Consider the following 18,371-nt stretch of genomic DNA (forward strand, 5'->3'; position numbering starts at 1 on the left):
CTCCGCGGTAGTACAACAGATGACCTCGAGTAGCAGAAATCAAGCATCCATGACAGAAGCGACTCCAGCACCTGAGGAACATTGACATATTTCAGTATGGATGTAGACGATTATGTCGCTGAGAATATAACAAGAGGCAGGGCGACTCAGGAAAGACGAAGAAGATTATGTCAACGACACTAGACATTGCCCACGATTATGTCGTCAGAGAGATTCGTGCTCAGGATGATGGACCACTCTGTGTTTATATGGATGTGCGAAAGTCGAAAGAGACGGTTATGTTGTGTCTGTTGAGTGCGACCCAAGCGAAGATTTGGCCAATCACAAACCAGTTGTGTCCTCTTTAACGGTCTTCTTGCAGAACATTTGAGATTGAGAGACCTACAGGGAATGAGAATCGATGAAGAATCCTCGCAATGGGGTAGCCGAAATTGGGTGATGTACATTGATTATGTCCACATACACCGGAAACCGAATTATGCCTGAGAGATACAAATTTGCTGGTACATCCCTCGAAATCGAATCATCAAACTGGGAGATATGCCGACATGCAATTTCAATTCATTGGGTGGTAAGTTTTATGAGCCGCTTACGAAGGATTAGGTTGAGGAACCTTCGAGAACTTGAAAGCTAGGGTGTAAACAGCCCTATCGTCTCTCATATCTCCATAGGTCCGATATATCACTTCTGGTACCAAATCTGAGAGCTTCTTGCTTTTCAATTCTTCGGCGCCCGTTTTGCAGCTGAGGACTTGATTCGGATGGAAAGAGACTTGAGTCAATATGTCGTCTGCAATGTAATCCCACTCCATAAGTCTCACAAATTGGGGGTTGTCGATCGTGCGTACCGCTGGCAGATCCACACCGGAGACGACGCTAGAGCGTAGAGGCGTGAAGGTTTCGTACCAGGAGTTTTGCGGCCAGATCCGGCTACCAGCTCGCTCCAGATAAATCTGATCTTCACCAGGCCCTGCCGAAGTCTGCTGGCACCAAATGTTCGTGATGGTCACTACGTAGCTCGTAAGATCAGGGAGTGAGAGTGGCGTTGGCGACGGTAGTGCCCAAGCTTCCATCTTGCTCATGTACGTGTCGTATAAAAGCTGAGCGGCTGTCGTGTCTTCGACAATGTAGCTGAACTCTGACATAGTCGCCGGCGTGGACGGATAGTAGTTCTGCGATCCGATGCTGAAGGCCTTTTTGTCGACTAAGATGACTTTCGCGTGATTTGAGATGCCATACTGATTAGCCAGACCCCAGGTCGTGCTCGATGGTAGTGATCGCACTGCAATGTTCCGCATAAGTGAGTTTATCTCGGTGTTAGTTCTTCCAGTGATACGTGCTTGAATTTGACCTAGAACATCTACAGGTGAATCACCTTCGTATGCTCCGGACGCAGGATTTGACAAAAAAAGTGCAATCGTTACACCTCTCTTCAGTGCTTCTGCTAATCCATTCAAAAAGGTCTCCAGCCAATTACGACCACTAATTGGAGCATGGCTCATTGCTTGTGCAGAGATATAGATTGACTCTGTAGCAGAGTTGAGCAGACTTACAAATGCAATGTCGCTTGGTGCACTGTCTGCAATCATGCCTTCTTCTCTTCCAACCGATAATATTGGAATGCCTCTACCAACGTAACGACCTGGCTCGCCTGAATTACCAGGGTAGAAAGAAGCGAAGAGACGAGGCGGTGGTACGCTGCGTTGCCCGACCACTATGCGATTCGGCAAGCCGGGACGAAATGCTGCTGCATCGGCGGCCCAGTAGTCTCCATGGGCAATCACTTGATCAAACCAGAGATTCTCCGCGAACCTGTGAGCGTCCACGGCAGACAGTCCTTCCGTTTTCATCGACACATCCAGTACGGGATTATCGCCGAGGTATGCGCCGTCCCACATGTTGTGCCCTCCAACAAGAGCCCTCTGACCATCTACCGCGACGATCTTGGAGTGATTCCAAGTGAGCGACGCAGCTGAAGAGGTATAGGCTAGATAAATCTGCATCTGGGAATAAGTGTCACTCGGTACGTCTCGCACAAGATCAAGCAAGAGCGCAGGTGCTGCACGGTAAGGACCTGTTCCGGGAATGAAGGGCAACCCTAGATCTCCGGCCCACCCTAGAGGCTCACCGAATATCAAGCGAATGACCACATTCATTGCCTCAGCAGTTTTGCTTAGCCTTGTAATTGCGTTCCGCACAGCGGCAAGAAACTCGCCACTCGGCGTGGCGTCCTTTCTCAATAGACTGGCGATATCAATGAAGTGGCGGCCGGAGATGATATGATTGTACATCTCCTCGTAGATTCGGCGCGAATGACCAGCATGGAGTTTCAACGGTGTTCCTCCTGGGACACTGACTGACGAAGCCAATGAGACACAAGGATGTGTCGGATCAGGCGATGACCCATCGCAGGACTTGAGGTTGAAGTCATTTGCACCATCAGCGGGAATTCGCATCTCGAATGTGCTGTAGGGATCGAAGCAATGCTCGGGTGTGATTATCAACCAATCTGCAGGAAGAGCGTTGTCGAAAGAATAATTCCAAAGAGATCCTTCCTTCTCGAGACTTGTCCTGTTGAGCCTTTGAACAATTGCTTTGATGTAAGTTGTGTTACTCAGAGTATGGATTGCTCCTGGGGAGTCGTTCACGACCATAGTTTGCTCGACATGCACCTCCGGCTCGAGTATCTGCCAGGTTGGAACAACCGCCCGCGGATCGTCGCAGACCGTGAACACAGGCGTGTCGTTATTTGGGGCGAGAACATAGTCGCTCTGACACATCCAGAATGATAGTGTGCCATTCGCTGTCGCGTTCACACAGATGTGTGTGGCATCGGCCATATTGGTGGTCAATCCAAGAACTACGTCTGTGGATGTCATCTTCACGTACTTGCCGCCAACTACAAGTAAGTAACCAGCGTGAATTGACGTCAACTCGGGCGCGATGAAGGATACTACTGCAGCGTCACTCTGCGGCGACATTCCCCATGCTAGCTGATCCCCATTGGCGTATAGACATCTACCAGAGGAGCTGACAATGACACGAAGGTCCGACGGCAGGTTTGCCATCTGTGCTTCTCGCAAGGCCCAGGCTGGCATGCGGAAGATCTGCTGTGTCGCACCGTACAAGGGTGAGTTCAGCTGCGCGAGAACTACCGCACACCGACTTTGTAGGCCAATATCAACTGTATAGTCCCATGGACGAGTAAGAAGCTGACCATCAGCGATATTCCTGAGGACGAATGTCAAGGTGTCCGAGAAGTCTGGTAAGAATATCAAGGCTCGATTCGCCTCCGCGACAAACGATATACAGTCTGAGCGGCGAAAAATATCCATGGGACCGACATATTTGCTGTCGCTGATGATCCGGTACCCCTGATTGTAGTCCAGCTGATCGACAGCCTCAAAAGAAAACATGGCAACGCAGTCCGGGGTCAAATAAGCTATCTGACTACCAGGATTCCTTTCGTCTGGTGTAGCCATACCCAATGAGGCGTGATCTCGATCGGTAAAGCTCAAGGTAAAGTGCAATCCTGAGACAAAGTACTTGTGCCATTGTGTCATCAATCGAGAGCGAGTCACTGCTTCGGAATATGAAGCTATTCTGACGTTGGCATAGGAGATATAGTTGCTGCCATCCGGGATTGGTGAGGTACAGCGGAGGCGAAAGTGGACGTCGCCAGAGACTGTGTGAGCGAAGGTCAGAAAATGACCTTCGGGCCCGCTGAAGACGGAGTCGAGGGTCCCAAGCTGAGTGGCATTCTGAAAGTCGACGGTGGTAGAGGCCTCAAAAGCTATCGAGATGGGAGCGACCAGTCCGGGGGAACCTGAATTGTGCTGTATGTCCAGAGATAGGCGTGAGAAGGTAGTCTGGTTCGGTACCGTGAAGCTGATCACACAATTCCTTTGACTTGCGCCGTGCGCAGCGCCAGAGTCGTGGAGGATGTATACATTGTAGTTTGGCCTAAAAGAAGTGATCCCGTTCAGGAAGGACCCTGGCTCATAGGGGTTTGCGTTACTAGAGAACGTGCCTATCGGTGCATCCACCCTCAGTGCAGTAGATGAAATACTCAGAGCGCCCTCACTGTATTGGTCGAAGTTGAAGAAGGTAGCCATTGTGATCGTCAGTGGGCAATATCAGACGTTCCCGTAGATGAAGAGGTTCTAAACGCGACTGAGTGTCGATATTTGATTGTAGGAGCAGGCCTATGAGACTGGAAGACTTTTATATTTGCAGTTCAGCACCGGAACAATTGTCGAGCTATCTGTGGCTCAAATTGACCGATCTCCAGCTAGAGTAAGACAGTCTGCATTGCATGTACGGTCTATGAAGCGCGCTATTGAGCTAACATGAAACGAGAATCCTTCGAGCTGACCTACAGCATGTGAGCGAGGCTTGCGATTTATAGCGACAATCCCAACTTGGGCGTCAAATAGAGTGCGACATTATGGCGTGAACTATTACCACCACTTGTGTCGGTCATGCGGTGCCGTTGGAGCCGTTTTGACGAACGTATGTGACCGGTTCCTAGCTAGGAATTTCACTGGATCGCGTTCTGATATGCGACGCGGGGTCGAACGCTACTATCGATTTCCAGCTGTGCATAGCTTCACTGGAAGCAACATTGTGGAGTGGTCTAGTAGCCACCTCTCGCTTAGGTAGCGAACAACAATGAGATATGAAAGCGCAGAAGTAGTCCTGGCGTCTTTTTAAGCATCATGGATCGCCATGTGGAATCAAATCACCGAAAGCCGAATTTCCGAGTCTAGCTCAGTGCAGAGATAGTCCGGAAGATGTGAGTCGCAGTAAAGCAGAGTACTAGGATCGGTTTCGCTCGTGTTCCCCAACTTCAGTGAGAAAATTATCGGCGTGGAACAGTCGATGGATAAGACATGCTGCCTGAAAAACGGGCAGTAGTGTTCTAGCTGCACAGCTGATGGACTTTCAATCAGCTGCATCAATATATCAATAATTCAGACGGCCACAACCCATGAAATGGACCTAAACACGATGTTCGTGGGTAAACGACCATTAGACAAACAGTCAAGCTGAGAGTCGTCAGCGAAGGCTCTATCGGGATAAGCAACGGTTGAACTGAAGGAACGTGAAACTACAGAACAAGAGGGATCTAGCAGGTAATCCTTCTGAGGTTTTGCGTCACCGGAGCGAGGGCAGTAGCAGACAAATCAAACAATAGACATTACGCCACGTCGTGCGATTGCAATTCGATATCCCTGATGCGAATCCTGATATGAACTAATGTCGTCTAAGGATATTTTGGGCGGGAGTGTATTCATCGCTTTGTCCATCCATATAAATTTGGAAATTGCTACATCGTCTTCCTGAATCCTTGATGTGTGATGATATAGTCTTCTTGTAGGCAAGATGTGTTTTTGGCAACCTCCATGGAGGCTATAACTAGATATGACAGCAAGCAGCAAATTTAACTCCCGAGGGTCGTTCATAGCCCGCGAGACCTGTATCAGTGCTCATGATCTGGTTTACTGGGAGCGGACCATAGATGATGGTTATGTGAAAGAAGACTTGGAATTGACCGGGATACCATTCACTGAAGTAGAAGACCGTCGGTGGGAGGACTGGGGTCTCAATGGGAGATGGACGGTCTTCCGGTGATGGCGACGGCTTCTCCTCGATGGTGGTCGTGAACAGACGTGCTATCTGTTGTGATCGGCTTGTCAGATGAGCTCTTGCTTGTTAAAACAGGAGTGCGTGCGGAGGAACCCGAGGATGGCTTCTGCGACCTGCTCTTACTTATTGGTATGAGAGTACGCGTAGAGGATCCGGAGAATTGCTTCTGCGATATTGTCTTGCTTGTTGATACAGCAGCACGTGTAGAGAAAATGGCGCCCTTGCTGGCTGTTGTAAGATCGCCGCTGTGTACCATCGAATCGAATTGGCGTTGATATGTTCAGAGTCCACATAGTCTGCGGGGTGATAAGTAGTGTCGCATCCAGCATCGTCCTTGGCGCAGGGATCATAATCGTCATTGGGGCAGGTGATAGAGTGGAGCGTCCGTGGATGCACCGCCTGACGCAAATTCGCACAAGCCACTGCCCATTTAACAGAATGATGTACCTTTTGCCAAGGAGAGCTACATATGGCACATTACACAGACGGCGATGAAGTGTGCTTTAGAAGCGTTTCCTGGTAGCGCAAAGCATACATACTACGTGTCTTGTAGCCACCAAGCACGAACAAGCCAGTAGCAAGTGCCTCTGGGGTGAAACTCAGAAGGATTTTCGCCGTCAACGAGCTTGCAAATGCTGGGCTAGTCAGAAGAAATGCGATGATGCCGTAGACGAGTCTCATGCCGATAAATGGTAGGGCAACTGCGGCAGTACGTAAAAGCTATCTACAATCAGCGGCAAGATCAGAAAAGTAGAAACAGAACTTACCACAGTTCCATCAATGAAAGTGTCATTTCTCGGTCTAGCCGGATTGCGCAGCGAGATAGTCGTCCACGCAAGAAGACTTAGATATGACACCACAAACATCGCCAGTCCAGCCTTGATTAGGCCAGAGTCTTGAGTAGTGGAAAGCCCCTTGACAACATTGACAATCCCGATCACCACCAGTATAATGGCCGTCGTAATGATGCTGTGGAAGCCACCCACAAGCGTCCGCTCAACTCTTGGCTTGAGCCGCACAAGACAAGCATTGCGTGCCTCGTGCAAGACTCCAAGTTCAGCAAGGAGGAGCGGGGATATGGCCAAACTGTTGACGACAGTTGCGCTGGTCTCAATGTTGGGCTTGTGCCTCGCAACCATGGAAAGCGCACCGCCAGCAATGCGAATGGCGCAGAACGAAAAGACGAAATTGTAGGCCAAGAAGCCAGCTCTGCCATGGCGGCGCCAGATATAGAAGGTTGGGACGATGAGGCAGGAGTAGAGGACGACAGTCGCGATATAAAGAGCCGCGGGGAACGCCGCAGATGAGATTCCAGGTGAGGACATAGTCAGAATTGAACGTTCGAAGGAGATGCATACTGTGAGCAGGATTCTGAACTTATATAGTCTGCAGAATTCATGGTGTATAGCATCGAAACAATCTCGATGTTGTAGACGAACCCGGCAATGCGGTCAAGCTGACATACATGCTGACCGAGTGACAGGTCAGAATGACCCTGAAACGTTGCTTTATGTCCGTCAAAGTGGCTGCGAAGATTGGATACGGAAGAGACTCCGGCAAAAGATCCACGGGTCTCCAAGATCTATGCGTAGATCTTGTCATACGAGAGGAGGATCGCCAGTGCTAACGATCCTTCTCACCGCGGCTGTGCGACGTGGTAGGCCTGTCACGAAAAGGGAACGTCGCGCTTCGCGCCCGCCCGAGTAACAGCGTGCTGGAGAACGACTGGGTACTGATGGCTCAGCTCAGGGCGCACGAGACTGTTCGCTAATAGGCAACTCGTTGCATGGAATGTAGATATCTGTGATTAAATGATATCATAATCACCAGGCAGTCTGTCGCAATCCCTTGTGGAACCAATATCGTGTTCAAGGTGGATCTTGGCTGACGTCAAAAACGTCGCCCTGTCAAATTTGCTGTGTACCAAACAAAACAAACATTTACACAGGGTCCAACTAGACCACGCCACAACCTGTCACTCCATGTCACGGAGGACATCAGATCATGTCAGGCCTACTACACCATGACTCTGACTCTGACTCGAATGAAAACTCCTGAACGCCATTTATCTCCAGCTAGCTCCATCTCCATTCCAGACCCGATGCAACAACAAACAACCTCCTCATCTTCTCTTTGCCCATACTTTCGTCTTAGTCTTCCTGTTCAGACCTCGGATCAGAGCAACCAGCCTGTCAAGATCCGCTTTGCTTCCAGGAATGTTGTGGCCACCATCAAACTCAATCACATCCGATGAAGTGGCATGATAGATCTTGGTGTGGAGCATCCTCGCATGCTCCAAGAAGGGATCTTGCAGACCGTGCAAATGCACGCATGGCAATTGCAACTTCTTACCCATAAACGCAGTCACGACACCATCACTGCAGGACCCCGACAGCAGCGCCCCGAACCGCAGACCGGCCCATGGCACCGCGGCCAGGCTGACATCCATCGATGCCCATTCAATAACGTGGTATTGAGCCAAGCCCAACAGCATGGAAGCTACGATGGTCCCCTGGGAGAAGCCCATGACAGCCGTGATGCTCGAAGGTTGGATGTCGCGTGCTAACAAGGTCTTGATGATGTGTTCGTTGCAGGTGACAAATTCTCTAGCTACACATTCCATCGAGTCATTTGCTGAGGGGGAAAACCAGCTGTAGAAGGGCCCTGAATCGACGTATGCGGGAACGACACCAGGACCTGGTGCTGAGGGGTGGGGTGCGTCGATGAAGACGAATTTGAATTGTGATTGTAGGGCAGACCGCAGTTTTCGTGTTTGTGCTGCAAAGATGCTGGCCGATGTGCCCGTGCCATGCAGACAGAGGATTGTGGGGAGGAATGAGGACATGATCGACCGGAGTGCTGTTCCGCTTTGGGTTGCTTGACTCGATAGTGCTGATGGTGGTTGAGTGATGGTATGACCTATGATGAGTACACCTTACGCTTTATAGTTGTCCTCAATGAGTACGTCTGACTGTAGTATACTCTCCTTGACTGGGTCGGAGCAATCCATCTGCGAAGCCTGTGCCTGTCAGCTGTGAATTCCCTGTCATCAACTCCGATCGAAAGACTGTCATCAAGTGGGAACGCGCCTTCAGTCTCCCCGAGCTGACCGCAACACCACGGACCACAAAGTCAGACCTGTTGTCATGCCCAAGAGACCCGCCGAATCGGGCTGTCAGATTTTGGATGGGGTTTTGGGGCAGAGACGTCAGCATTGGCACTCTTCACCTCTGCTCTGTCATCTTCACGCCATCTTTCCATCTGCTGAGAACTCATATCATGTCCTTTGACCCTCTTGCTAAAAGTCCGTACTTGATTCTCTTTTGGAATTTCTTTTCCTTTCTGCCCATCAGAGCTTCTCTATCCCCACCTCTCCTTGGGGTTCCACCATGTCCTCCAACATCGATTATGAAAAAGTAGTCCCAGCGATGCTCGAGCTCACAGACTCGATCATAAAACTTCTTGATAACACAAGCCACCGCGAGATCCACGTCAAGAGCCTAATCAGCGGGCTGAGAGCTTTGATAATCCGCGAACGCAAGACCATTCATCGACAAGGCAAAGTGATCATCGAGTTGAAGAAGCAATTGGCAGAAGTCGAGGAGCAACTCAATATCCTACAAAGCCGTTTACGGAACAGAGTTGATACGGATTGGAATTCTGGAGACAGTATCCGTATCAAGAATGAAGATGTTGATGGTAATGTCAATGACGATTCGAGTCCAGAAGAGAACGTAAGTTTTCAAGCTGTATCGACACTACGTGAATTCTTGCTGAACAGGAACTTAGGATGATGTTGAATCTCTGGATTCAGCTGCGGAAGTGACAACGGCAACATTGTACGACTTACAGAGCATATACATCCAGATAGCAGAGCGCTATGCATCAGGCCTCAAGGTGGATGATAAGATAAAGTCTGAATGTTCGGAGGAGACTTGATGCATGACTGATGATTTATCGATATGGTTGGCTTCACGAGGTTGCATGAGACAAATTGTTCTGGGAGGGAATTTCCGTACTTAGTTTGGCATGTCTTGCATTGGATGGGAACCTAATTTCGTAAGCGATGGAGTTTTGTAGGCACACGCAGTGGTTATGATACCAAATAGCAACCTAGCAGCATATTGTGGGACTCTCTTTGGCTGTGCGCGTTAATTTCGCGCAGCTCATCCCTTCTACGGAAAATCAGCCTCAAGCAAGTGCTCATTATGGTGCTGAACACAGATCCAACCATCAGCACAATGGATATGGCAAAGGAACAATGGACACAAATGTCCTGAGCGAGCTCAGACAATATCAAGCAGTCAATACAGTGGTTACTGGCAATATTATCTCACCCGCAAATCAGAGTTCCAATATCTCGGTCATCTTCTCGAAAGCGACCTGCCGGCCAGGGCGCTCCTGAAAGGGAACCGCAATGCTCTTAGCCTTGATCACCATCCTAGCAGACTCTCGCCCATCGACCACTTTGAGAAAGGCTGTTCCAAGTTCCGATGCTCCAACGTATGGTGCAGCAACACGATTACCCCACACGCCTAGACCAAGATACTCGACTCGGATAGCAAAATCGTATGTGTCAATCCAGACAGGCAGGACAACTTGTGGAACCCCAGCACTATTTCATATTAGCTCAGCTTCGAGCAAGAAGTGCAAGGAACATACTGTATGGCCTCATGGTACGAATTAGATCCACCGTGGTGAACAGTGCAGACAATTGTGTTAGTCATCAAGATTGCGAGGGGTTTGGCGGGTAGCCAAGACTCGATCCAAACTCGCTTGGTTTTGATCTCTTCGGCAATCACATGCAGAGCATCCTTCACATCGACCTTGGTCTTCAACTTCCACAAGATCTGTACATCGGGTCGACGGTCGAGTAGAGTTTTGACGCCAGCCGCAAATTCGGCGGTGAGATGCTGGTCGACAACAACATGGGATCCGAGATTTATCAAGACCGTTGGACCTTGTTGTAACCAGGCGCTCAGTTTTGGGTCAGTCTCGGCAAGAGGTTCAAAGGGGGGTATGATGGGGCCACAAGGAGTTACGTGTGAAGGTATGGAGAAGTCATAGTCGATGGTCGATGTCGAAGGGAGCAGAATATGAGCATCGCCAAATCCCTCGAACATGGACGGGATCTTGCCTGGGAGACCACAACCTTCACGATATCGCGACAGTTGAAGAAGTCTCTCGTTCTGACGGCGCGAGCGTAAGAAGCGATAGATGAGGTACATGTTCGCCGGAATGTACGACCAAGGGACAGGGTAGGGAAAACCTGATGCCATCCTTGAGACTGTCAGCATCATCGTTGGAAATCTCCGAGAGCACTCACGCTGGAAACTTCCACAAAGCTCCTCCATTAGGCTGTCGGTCCAGTACAAGCTCCTTGAAGGTATTCGGGCTAAGAATCATGCACTTCTGACCTATCGCATTGCAAGCATCAACGGCTTGACTAAACAATGGATCGACAACCACCAATTTGGGAGCAACATCGCTGATAATCTCGATGGTGCTGCTGTAACCGATCATGTACTCGACTCCGTGCCACGGAGCAAAAGTTGCGGGGAGCACATTGTCGTAAGCAAACAGAGCTCCCCTAATGCCTGGAGGATGTAGGTCGAGAAATTCGGTACCAGGAGGGGCGGCCTCCTTCATCGACTTTCCAGACAGATGGTGGAATGTGATGGCGCTGCATGTCCCATTGCTAAGGCGAAATGCTGTGTCGTTAAGATCGTCAACGCTGCTCTGAAGAGCGGGGAAGGAAGCGATATGCACATCGTACTCCCGCCGTACGAGAAACTCATACGCGACGGCGAGAATGACGCTGGCCTGGCCCAGCTCACTGTTCGTCACGAAGAGAAGAGTGCGTTGCTTTGCCATGTGGATCTTGGACGGAAAGTTGTTGGATGGACCTCATGATGCATCGGTTCTTCAATCGGCTTTTGAACTTTACTTCTCGTACGGCGGTTGTCTCCTTGCTCAAGTCATCATCTGGTCATGGTGTAGAGAATCAAATAGAAGTGGTGAAGGTGATGACGCTTCAAAAGTCAGACCAGTCCGTGCGCAGACCGTGGCTGAGTCATTGCAGTCATCCACCAAATCCTCTTTCAACATGTTTCCCGGTCAGCAATTCCTAGCTCATCTGCTCAAAGATGACTCTCGAGACGAAGCCATGACCTCCCAAGAGCCGCCAATCGGCAATTGCGAAGATCAAGGCCGATACATAAGTTGAGTGTACAACATGTGCCACGCGATTTCCGAACCCACCATTCGCTCCAACGTCAAACAAAGACAACCGGCCATGTCTACGACAATATTCGAAGACGCAGCTCCTCGCGCTTCAAGCCCTCAATCCCAAGCAGGTACTGACTCGGCTTCAATTTCCGTAAGGTCCCGAAAAGAGGGCAGAAAGACCAGTTCTTATGTCGAAGAAGAAAAGGATTTGGGATTACCTGTTCTGGGAGGCTGGCCGCTTGGTTCGACTGTGTTTGCGTGGGTTCGTCCGAAGACTCATCTGGAATGATCTCTTACACGTGATTAGGCTATGCTTAGCTCTGCTCCTTGCAACACTAGATACTACCATCATCTCGACCTCGTTGATCACGATCGCTTCCGACTTTGGCCACTTTGATCAAGCAAGCTGGATTATTGTGTCTTATTTGCTCACTTATTCTGGTTTTCTCCTCATATTCACTCGATTGAGCGATGTCTTGGGCAGAAAACCTGTGTTGATGTTTTCAATTCTCATGTTTCTTTTCTGGTCAATCGGATGCGGCTTCTCACAAACACTCAAACAACTGTAGGTCTCGAATTGTCATAACTATCAGGACCTCGCTAAAACTTCGCTTAGTATTGTCTTTCGGGCTTTACAAGGTATAGGTGGGGCTGGAATCTATGCGCTTGCTTATGCATCTGTTCTGGACGTGGTACCATTTAGGCTCGTTAGCGCAGCATCAGGAGCTATCTCAATGAGCACCGCTTGTGCAAGCCTCTTGGGTCCTGTCCTTGGCGGAGTTATTACCTCGAATACCACTTGGAGGGTCGTGTCCCAAGATGCAATCATTGACTTTCGCTAACATTCACAGTGGGTCTTTTGGATCAACATCCCCTGTGGAGTCCTGGTCACTGTCTGCGTCGCTTTCCTGTTTCCAACTGAAACACAATCAAGGAAACTTGGAAAGCCGGCGTTGCAACAGATCGACTGGCCTGGGATACTTCTCTCGCTCACCGGATCTTCACTGTTGGTTATCTCTTTGGAAGAAGGAGGTGTTCACTTCTCCTGGCGAAGCTTGTTTGTGGTGTTGATGCTTGTCGGATCGGTACTCTGTTTTGTAGGCTTTGGCATATGGGAGTATGTTCTGACACCCAGAGAAGCAAGCATGAAGATGCTGCCTCTCTTTCCGACAAGACTCATATCTAGCAGGGTCGTTGCAGCGACTCTTGGGTATGTTGGGCGACGCAGTAACACAACTTCAACACGAAAGCTAATATTTGTAGGACTGTATTCTTCACTGGCTTTCCCTTTGTGGTCACCATCATGGCCCTACCACAACGCCTTCAGATCGTCAATGGCGACAGTCCCGAGAACGCGGGTCTTCACATGCTCCCACTTATTGGTTCGACCGCTTTGGGCGCGATTCTGACTGGCACGATTACTGGCAAATTCAATGTCGCCTGGCACTTATTGGTGTCTTCGAACGTACTCATGACAGTTGGTTGTGGACTCATGTCGACCTTACCCACAGATAGTGAGATCGCCAATCTCTGTTATCTTTATCAAATTATTCTCGGCTTCGGTTTTGGTCTCACCATGGCCAGTTCGATGGTTGTCATTCGCACCGAAGTGGCTATGAAAGATAACAGTAAGTCTTCCTCGTCCCTTAAACATGTCGTGAGTAACTGACCAGACTAGCTGTGTCTTTGGGCGCCGTCACACAACTACGACAACTCGGCGGTGTTATCGGTCTCGCTGTGACGCAAGCCATCCTGAATGGCAATTTCAGATCGCAACTCGCCAAGTTCTTATCCGATGAGGAGCTGAGATCGGTCATGCTGTCAACAGCTAACATCGCAAACCTTAGTGATTCACATAGAGACTTGACTTGCCGCGCGTACGGAAGATCTTCGAACGCCCAGATGCGAGTCGTTACCGCGTTCGCGGGTGCGGCCGTCTTGGTGAGTATGTTTGCTCGACAAAATGCTCCACGAGACCGCAAAGCTCTCGAAGCGGAGCGTGTCGCATTTCACACTGGTCGAACCACGTCAGTCGAGCTGCATAGTGGCTCTGTCACACGCATCAACCTGGTTCATGCACGACTGGTCAGCAAGACTGAGACATCCAGTGCCCCATCTGTCGTCGATTGTGGCGATTTGATTGAGACGACATCGTCGCGGAGAGAGTCTAGCCACTCGCTTCCGATTCATAGTCGTACAGCTTGATTACCATATTGAAGTTGAGTTTCTCTTTTTCAGCGTATGAAAGAGTCAAGACAGTCAACCACTAAGTCAGATAGAAAAATGAATTAATGACTCGCGTGAAAATCATCTGAGCATATTCACAATCTTTACGTTCAATTCAGTCAAGTCAAGCGTTCTATGTTGTAAATTCGGACAGCTCTCTTATCAACACATTACCACTGGCTGATTAAACTCGCGTCCAGGGATGTGCACTTCTATCCTGGCCGAACTTGGAATGATAGTGAAGCCTAGTTTACGTCAATCAACAAGGCCGGGGATGACCTTGAGTTGGACGGCGGCCCTCCCATAATTGTCCCGAACGATGCTGACGAGGGCTTTTGATAGATTCCCGAATTTTGTCAGACGGAACTACGCGTTACTCATGATTGCTGACATGGGATGTCATCTGTCAGCCAATGGTCAAGTCAGCATGTCTGACATGCCTACTATCGTTATCTTCTTAAAGTCTAGCTTGCCCACTCGCAAGACCTCTAAAACTTATCAGACTCTTAATTTTTACATCCCATCTTCACCACACCAGCTTGCTACTGATCTTTCTATGCCTGGAGGCGTCGACAATATATGGTCACCATGGCCACAACTCACTCTTGCCACAGCAAAGGGAGTCCAGGCAGGCACCAACGAGTACACCGAAGCTATCTACTCCAAGTACGGCGCCGAAGCTTTGAAGTCAAGCTGGGTTCAGGTTTGTAAGAGACTGGAATCTATCACGGAGAACATCGCTTCGCAAGGCAACACTGTTATTCCAGAGCTTGATTTAGAAGACTTCCTCTCTGCCGAAATAGCGACAAAGCATAAGCTAAAAGATACTGGATGCTTTATTGTGCGGCATGTTGTTTCTGAAGAGCAGGCGACTGATTGGTACAATGAGCTGAAGAACTATGTCGAAGACAACGAGGCTCAAATCACCGGTAATCAACACCATCCTTTGTCAGGATTTTATCTCTGACCTCATCGTGTCTATCAAAGGCATGCCAGCCGATACCCCTTTCATGTTCGACGTGTATCACTCGCCAGTACAGCAAGCGGCTCGCTCGCACCCTAACAGCCTAGCGGTCCAACGAGCAATCAATGCTCTGTGGCACGACAAGAGTGAGAATCAGACCACTACCCAAGAGCCACTCTCATATGCCGATGGTTTCCGCATTCGGCCTGGGAACACCACCTTCAACGCGCTACCTCCACACATTGGTATGTTGTTCTCTTCCTTCTATCGATCCGATTATGTCTCACGACTGATAATCTGCAGATGGCGGCAGTCTCTCACGCTGGGCAGATCATACTTATCGTGAGGTATACTCAGCCATCTGGTCGGGTAAACCCGACGCTTTCGATCCTTACGACCTCTCGATCCGCAAGGATGCAAAGCCAGGTCTCTTTCCCGGCACTGCTTCTCAGGTTTTACGCGCCTTCCAAGGATGGACTGCATTGACGTCCGCAGGCGCCAAGGAAGGTTCTCTCTTACTATATCCAGATGTCAAGACCGCCATGGCATATGTGATTCTGCGACCCTTGTTTGACGCTCCCGAAGATCAATGCGACATCATGGATGCGACAAAGTGGACATTAAATGCTGACCGAGGCTGGTTTCCGGGTACTTGGAGACAGCTGCCGCAAATTGTTAGTCCAGCATCACATCCGCATCTGAGGCTTGAAGAGTGTTTGTTGAATATCCCGACCATGCGACCGGGGGATACGGTGTGGTGGCACGCCGATGTAAGATTTCTCTCTTTCTTGTGCTGATGTAAGGTCTCGGAGGCTAATGTGTGTTTGTCAAATGTAGATGATTCACGGTGTGGATGTGCAACATGCCGGCGACCACGACTCGGCGGTCCTGTATATCGCCGCTGTTCCTACCACCGAGGCTAACACAAGATACATACGTCAGCAAGTGGTCAACTTCAAGGCCGGCGTCCCGCCGGAAGACTTTGCAAGGAATGGCACGGACGAGACGATCTTCAAAGGCTATAAAGGTGAGGAGGGTATCTTGAATGGACAAGCTGGTAGAAAGGCTGCTGGTCTGTATCTTTGATGATTTCCGGCAGTTAGATCTCCTACATTCAGTGCTTTCCTTGAATTCTTGGAATGTGCACCAGTATCACATGTCCATGCAATGTGGAAAGTTCGGGATGATAAAAAGATCTCATGAACTGGTGATCTGAGCTTCGGTTTGCCGGCCAAGTAATACCTGGAATCTGGAACTCAGCGCCATGGTTCCGGCGCTCCGGTAGCATATATTGTGTGTTCGAAACTCATATGCATACACCAGATAACTTTCTATCACTTATGGTCAGGACCTGCAACCACACGTTCTCTCCATCTGTTCAGCTCTGTCACGTATGCAGTGGTGAAATGCACGATACTTAGAGTACAGTACGGTATAGTATTATGGCGCTTGAGCATCTGACTGTGAGTGTGAGAGAAGTGGAAGGAGGAAACACATCTTGTCCGAGCAGGATAGACAGGATGTTCGATGTGTAAAAAGCAGAAGATGGAAAGCATGAGTTTGTGTGCCATCAGAGGAAAAGTCTTGAATGATATATGTTCAGTGTAAACGCCTCACTACCTCGCGACCCTGGTTCCAATGTGCAAAGCGCCAAATGCAATATCGATATGAGAGATAGATGCTTCACCAAAAGTAAACACAAGAAAGTTACACCCCCATGATTGAACTCCAATCAAACCCATCGTCCATGGGAGTAGCGACTCCGACCTTCACCTGCGAGTCAACACCGCTTGCTAACATCACTCTGACCACATCTTCATGGCCTGCCGTTACAGCAGCGTGCAGTGCTGTCTCACCGCAGTGATTTTTCGCATTGAGACCCACGGAACGCTGGAGTAATGATTCTACTAGACTCACATCACCAACGCGAGCGGCCAGATGCAGTGATGTATCTCCGCTTGAAGTCCTTCCCGAAACGTCAGCGCCCAAGCCCAAAAGGTATTGTGCAGTGGTGATGTTGGCAGAGGTGATCGCAATCTGAAGGGCAGTCATTTGTAAGTTGTTGGATGAGTTGATGTCGGTGCCTGTCTCCACCAGAAGGCGGATGATGGAGTGATGACGGTCACGAGCTGCGATATGCAAAGCGGTGTTGCCATGGTCGTTGTTATTGAGGGAGAAGACGTCACTTGCTCCATTCACGTTGTAGACGTCATTTCTTTGATGCAGCCCTGAGTTACTCCTAGATGCTGCTAAATCTGTTGTCAGACTATGTACTCTCTGTAGGCGAAGGAATGGCGTCTTACAAGGTCTTGAAGACACACTAGCCGGTGGCGTCATTAGAGGTCCGAACATTGCAGTTTTTTGTCCAGCGCTATTGTTTGCCATTGCCATATCACCGAAGTAGTCCGTCGAAATGCCAACCGGATCAGGAGATCTGATATCTGGAGTAGGCATTTGATCAAGACTCTTGAATAATTCATCCAGGTCATTTCCGTCCAGGCTTTGAAGCACACAGGGGTCCCAGATGTTGATACCTGCAGCGGGAGCTTCCGGCATAACCTTTGTTGTCTTGGAAAGATACTCTTGTAGACGAGTTTTAGTTTGGTCGATGTGGTTCAATAAATCTTCGATATCGCGAAAAGACGTTGGGGGCTCTGGGCTTTTGGATGCTGCGGATAGTGTCCCACGCTGGGTGTCACGACTCTCGAGCATTCTCAATTTCTTCCCTGAATAGACTCTTAGTCTTGGCAACTTCACAAATCTTTACCGTGCCACATACTACGACTTCGCTGTGCGAGACGATTTTGTACCCGTCGCCTCTCATTGATGTCGGATAGTTTGGTCCAATCTTCGGAGTCAGAAATTTGCTCGGCGTCGGTCTTCACGGGCGGAGACATGTTTGTGAAATGTTCGATTAGGTAGAGAGAAACGCGCGGTCGGGTTGCTCTATAAATCCTGAGAGTCCACAAGCTAGACACTCTAGATGTTTGGGCAATTAATTATGCAGGGCAGTACACCAACGCGGTGGGTGCAATTCCGCGAAGGGCAGAACAAGCTGACAGCCGTATGAGGCTCGATCTGCAGTCATTGTCATATGGTTATCAGTGACTGACAGACCGGTCAATCTGGCGGCGCCGAAGGATTGCGGGGTTCAACAATTATTCCTTCGATAAATCATCCTTCGCGTGAGCTTCGAGGTGCCGCAAAGAGCTATAGGGAGCCAGGGTCATTGAACGTCTAGAAGAGATAGCAACAGATTGATTGTCGCCGCAGGCTATTCCTGTGCAGATGCTAACCCGCTTGAA

At 49.5% G+C, this 18,371-nt stretch overlaps 9 protein-coding genes across 9 annotated transcripts; 3 read left to right on the forward strand and 6 right to left on the reverse strand.

The window, feature by feature from the left end:
* Positions 1–589: 589 nt before the first annotated feature.
* Positions 590–4,114, reverse strand: AUEXF2481DRAFT_30211 (uncharacterized protein; the record flags this gene model as incomplete). Its single annotated transcript, XM_013487702.1, has 1 exon — positions 590–4,114. The coding sequence occupies one exon, from the start codon at positions 4,112–4,114 to the stop codon at positions 590–592; it is 3,525 nt and encodes a 1,174-aa protein (XP_013343156.1).
* A 1,073-nt stretch (positions 4,115–5,187) lies between these two features.
* AUEXF2481DRAFT_262510 (uncharacterized protein) lies at positions 5,188–6,166 on the reverse strand. The gene is made up of 2 exons (XM_013487908.1): positions 5,772–6,166; positions 5,188–5,691 (listed from the first exon to the last, which is right to left on the reverse strand). The coding sequence occupies exons 1-2, from the start codon at positions 6,005–6,007 to the stop codon at positions 5,418–5,420; spliced, it is 510 nt and encodes a 169-aa protein (XP_013343362.1). The 5' UTR covers positions 6,008–6,166; the 3' UTR covers positions 5,188–5,417.
* On the reverse strand, positions 6,126–6,973 carry AUEXF2481DRAFT_5727 (uncharacterized protein; the record flags this gene model as incomplete). Its single annotated transcript, XM_013487665.1, has 2 exons — positions 6,126–6,368; positions 6,416–6,973. The coding sequence occupies 2 exons, from the start codon at positions 6,971–6,973 to the stop codon at positions 6,126–6,128; spliced, it is 801 nt and encodes a 266-aa protein (XP_013343119.1).
* A 797-nt stretch (positions 6,974–7,770) lies between these two features.
* Positions 7,771–8,493, reverse strand: AUEXF2481DRAFT_30213 (uncharacterized protein; the record flags this gene model as incomplete). The annotated part of the gene is made up of 1 exon (XM_013487703.1): positions 7,771–8,493. The coding sequence occupies one exon, from the start codon at positions 8,491–8,493 to the stop codon at positions 7,771–7,773; it is 723 nt and encodes a 240-aa protein (XP_013343157.1).
* A 517-nt stretch (positions 8,494–9,010) lies between these two features.
* Positions 9,011–9,587, forward strand: AUEXF2481DRAFT_80496 (uncharacterized protein; the record flags this gene model as incomplete). Its single annotated transcript, XM_013487830.1, has 2 exons — positions 9,011–9,382; positions 9,438–9,587. Exons 1-2 carry the CDS (start codon positions 9,038–9,040, stop codon positions 9,585–9,587), a joined length of 495 nt encoding a protein of 164 aa, XP_013343284.1. The 5' UTR covers positions 9,011–9,037.
* A 405-nt stretch (positions 9,588–9,992) lies between these two features.
* AUEXF2481DRAFT_66262 (glycosyltransferase family 1 protein) lies at positions 9,993–11,522 on the reverse strand (the record flags this gene model as incomplete). Its single annotated transcript, XM_013487809.1, has 3 exons — positions 9,993–10,263; positions 10,311–10,928; positions 10,975–11,522. 3 exons carry the CDS (start codon positions 11,520–11,522, stop codon positions 9,993–9,995), a joined length of 1,437 nt encoding a protein of 478 aa, XP_013343263.1.
* A 361-nt stretch (positions 11,523–11,883) lies between these two features.
* AUEXF2481DRAFT_89509 (uncharacterized protein) lies at positions 11,884–14,193 on the forward strand (the record flags this gene model as incomplete). The annotated part of the gene is made up of 6 exons (XM_013487842.1): positions 11,884–12,134; positions 12,184–12,441; positions 12,493–12,682; positions 12,728–13,086; positions 13,140–13,504; positions 13,555–14,193. The coding sequence occupies 6 exons, from the start codon at positions 11,884–11,886 to the stop codon at positions 14,079–14,081; spliced, it is 1,950 nt and encodes a 649-aa protein (XP_013343296.1). The 3' UTR covers positions 14,082–14,193.
* A 465-nt stretch (positions 14,194–14,658) lies between these two features.
* AUEXF2481DRAFT_98423 (uncharacterized protein) lies at positions 14,659–16,152 on the forward strand (the record flags this gene model as incomplete). Its single annotated transcript, XM_013487909.1, has 4 exons — positions 14,659–15,031; positions 15,090–15,311; positions 15,370–15,836; positions 15,904–16,152. 4 exons carry the CDS (start codon positions 14,659–14,661, stop codon positions 16,150–16,152), a joined length of 1,311 nt encoding a protein of 436 aa, XP_013343363.1.
* A 732-nt stretch (positions 16,153–16,884) lies between these two features.
* AUEXF2481DRAFT_52457 (uncharacterized protein) lies at positions 16,885–17,214 on the reverse strand (the record flags this gene model as incomplete). Its single annotated transcript, XM_013487785.1, has 1 exon — positions 16,885–17,214. A coding segment is annotated over one exon (330 nt), but the record flags the coding sequence as incomplete, so codon positions are not given.
* Positions 17,215–18,371: the final 1,157 nt, after the last annotated feature.

Source organism: Aureobasidium subglaciale (genome assembly GCF_000721755.1).
Source record: "Aureobasidium subglaciale EXF-2481 unplaced genomic scaffold scaffold_12, whole genome shotgun sequence".
In the NCBI taxonomy this organism is placed as follows: Eukaryota; Fungi; Ascomycota; class Dothideomycetes; order Dothideales; family Saccotheciaceae; genus Aureobasidium; species Aureobasidium subglaciale.

Coding starts and splice junctions, on each gene's coding strand:
- AUEXF2481DRAFT_262510 (XM_013487908.1), bottom strand. CDS start 6,007: ATGACGATTATGATCCCTGCGCCAAGGACGATGCTGGATGCGACACTA. Junction 5,692..5,771: donor GCGTACTCTCATACCAATAA/GTAAGAGCAGGT, acceptor TCATCTGACAAG/CCGATCACAACAGATAGCAC.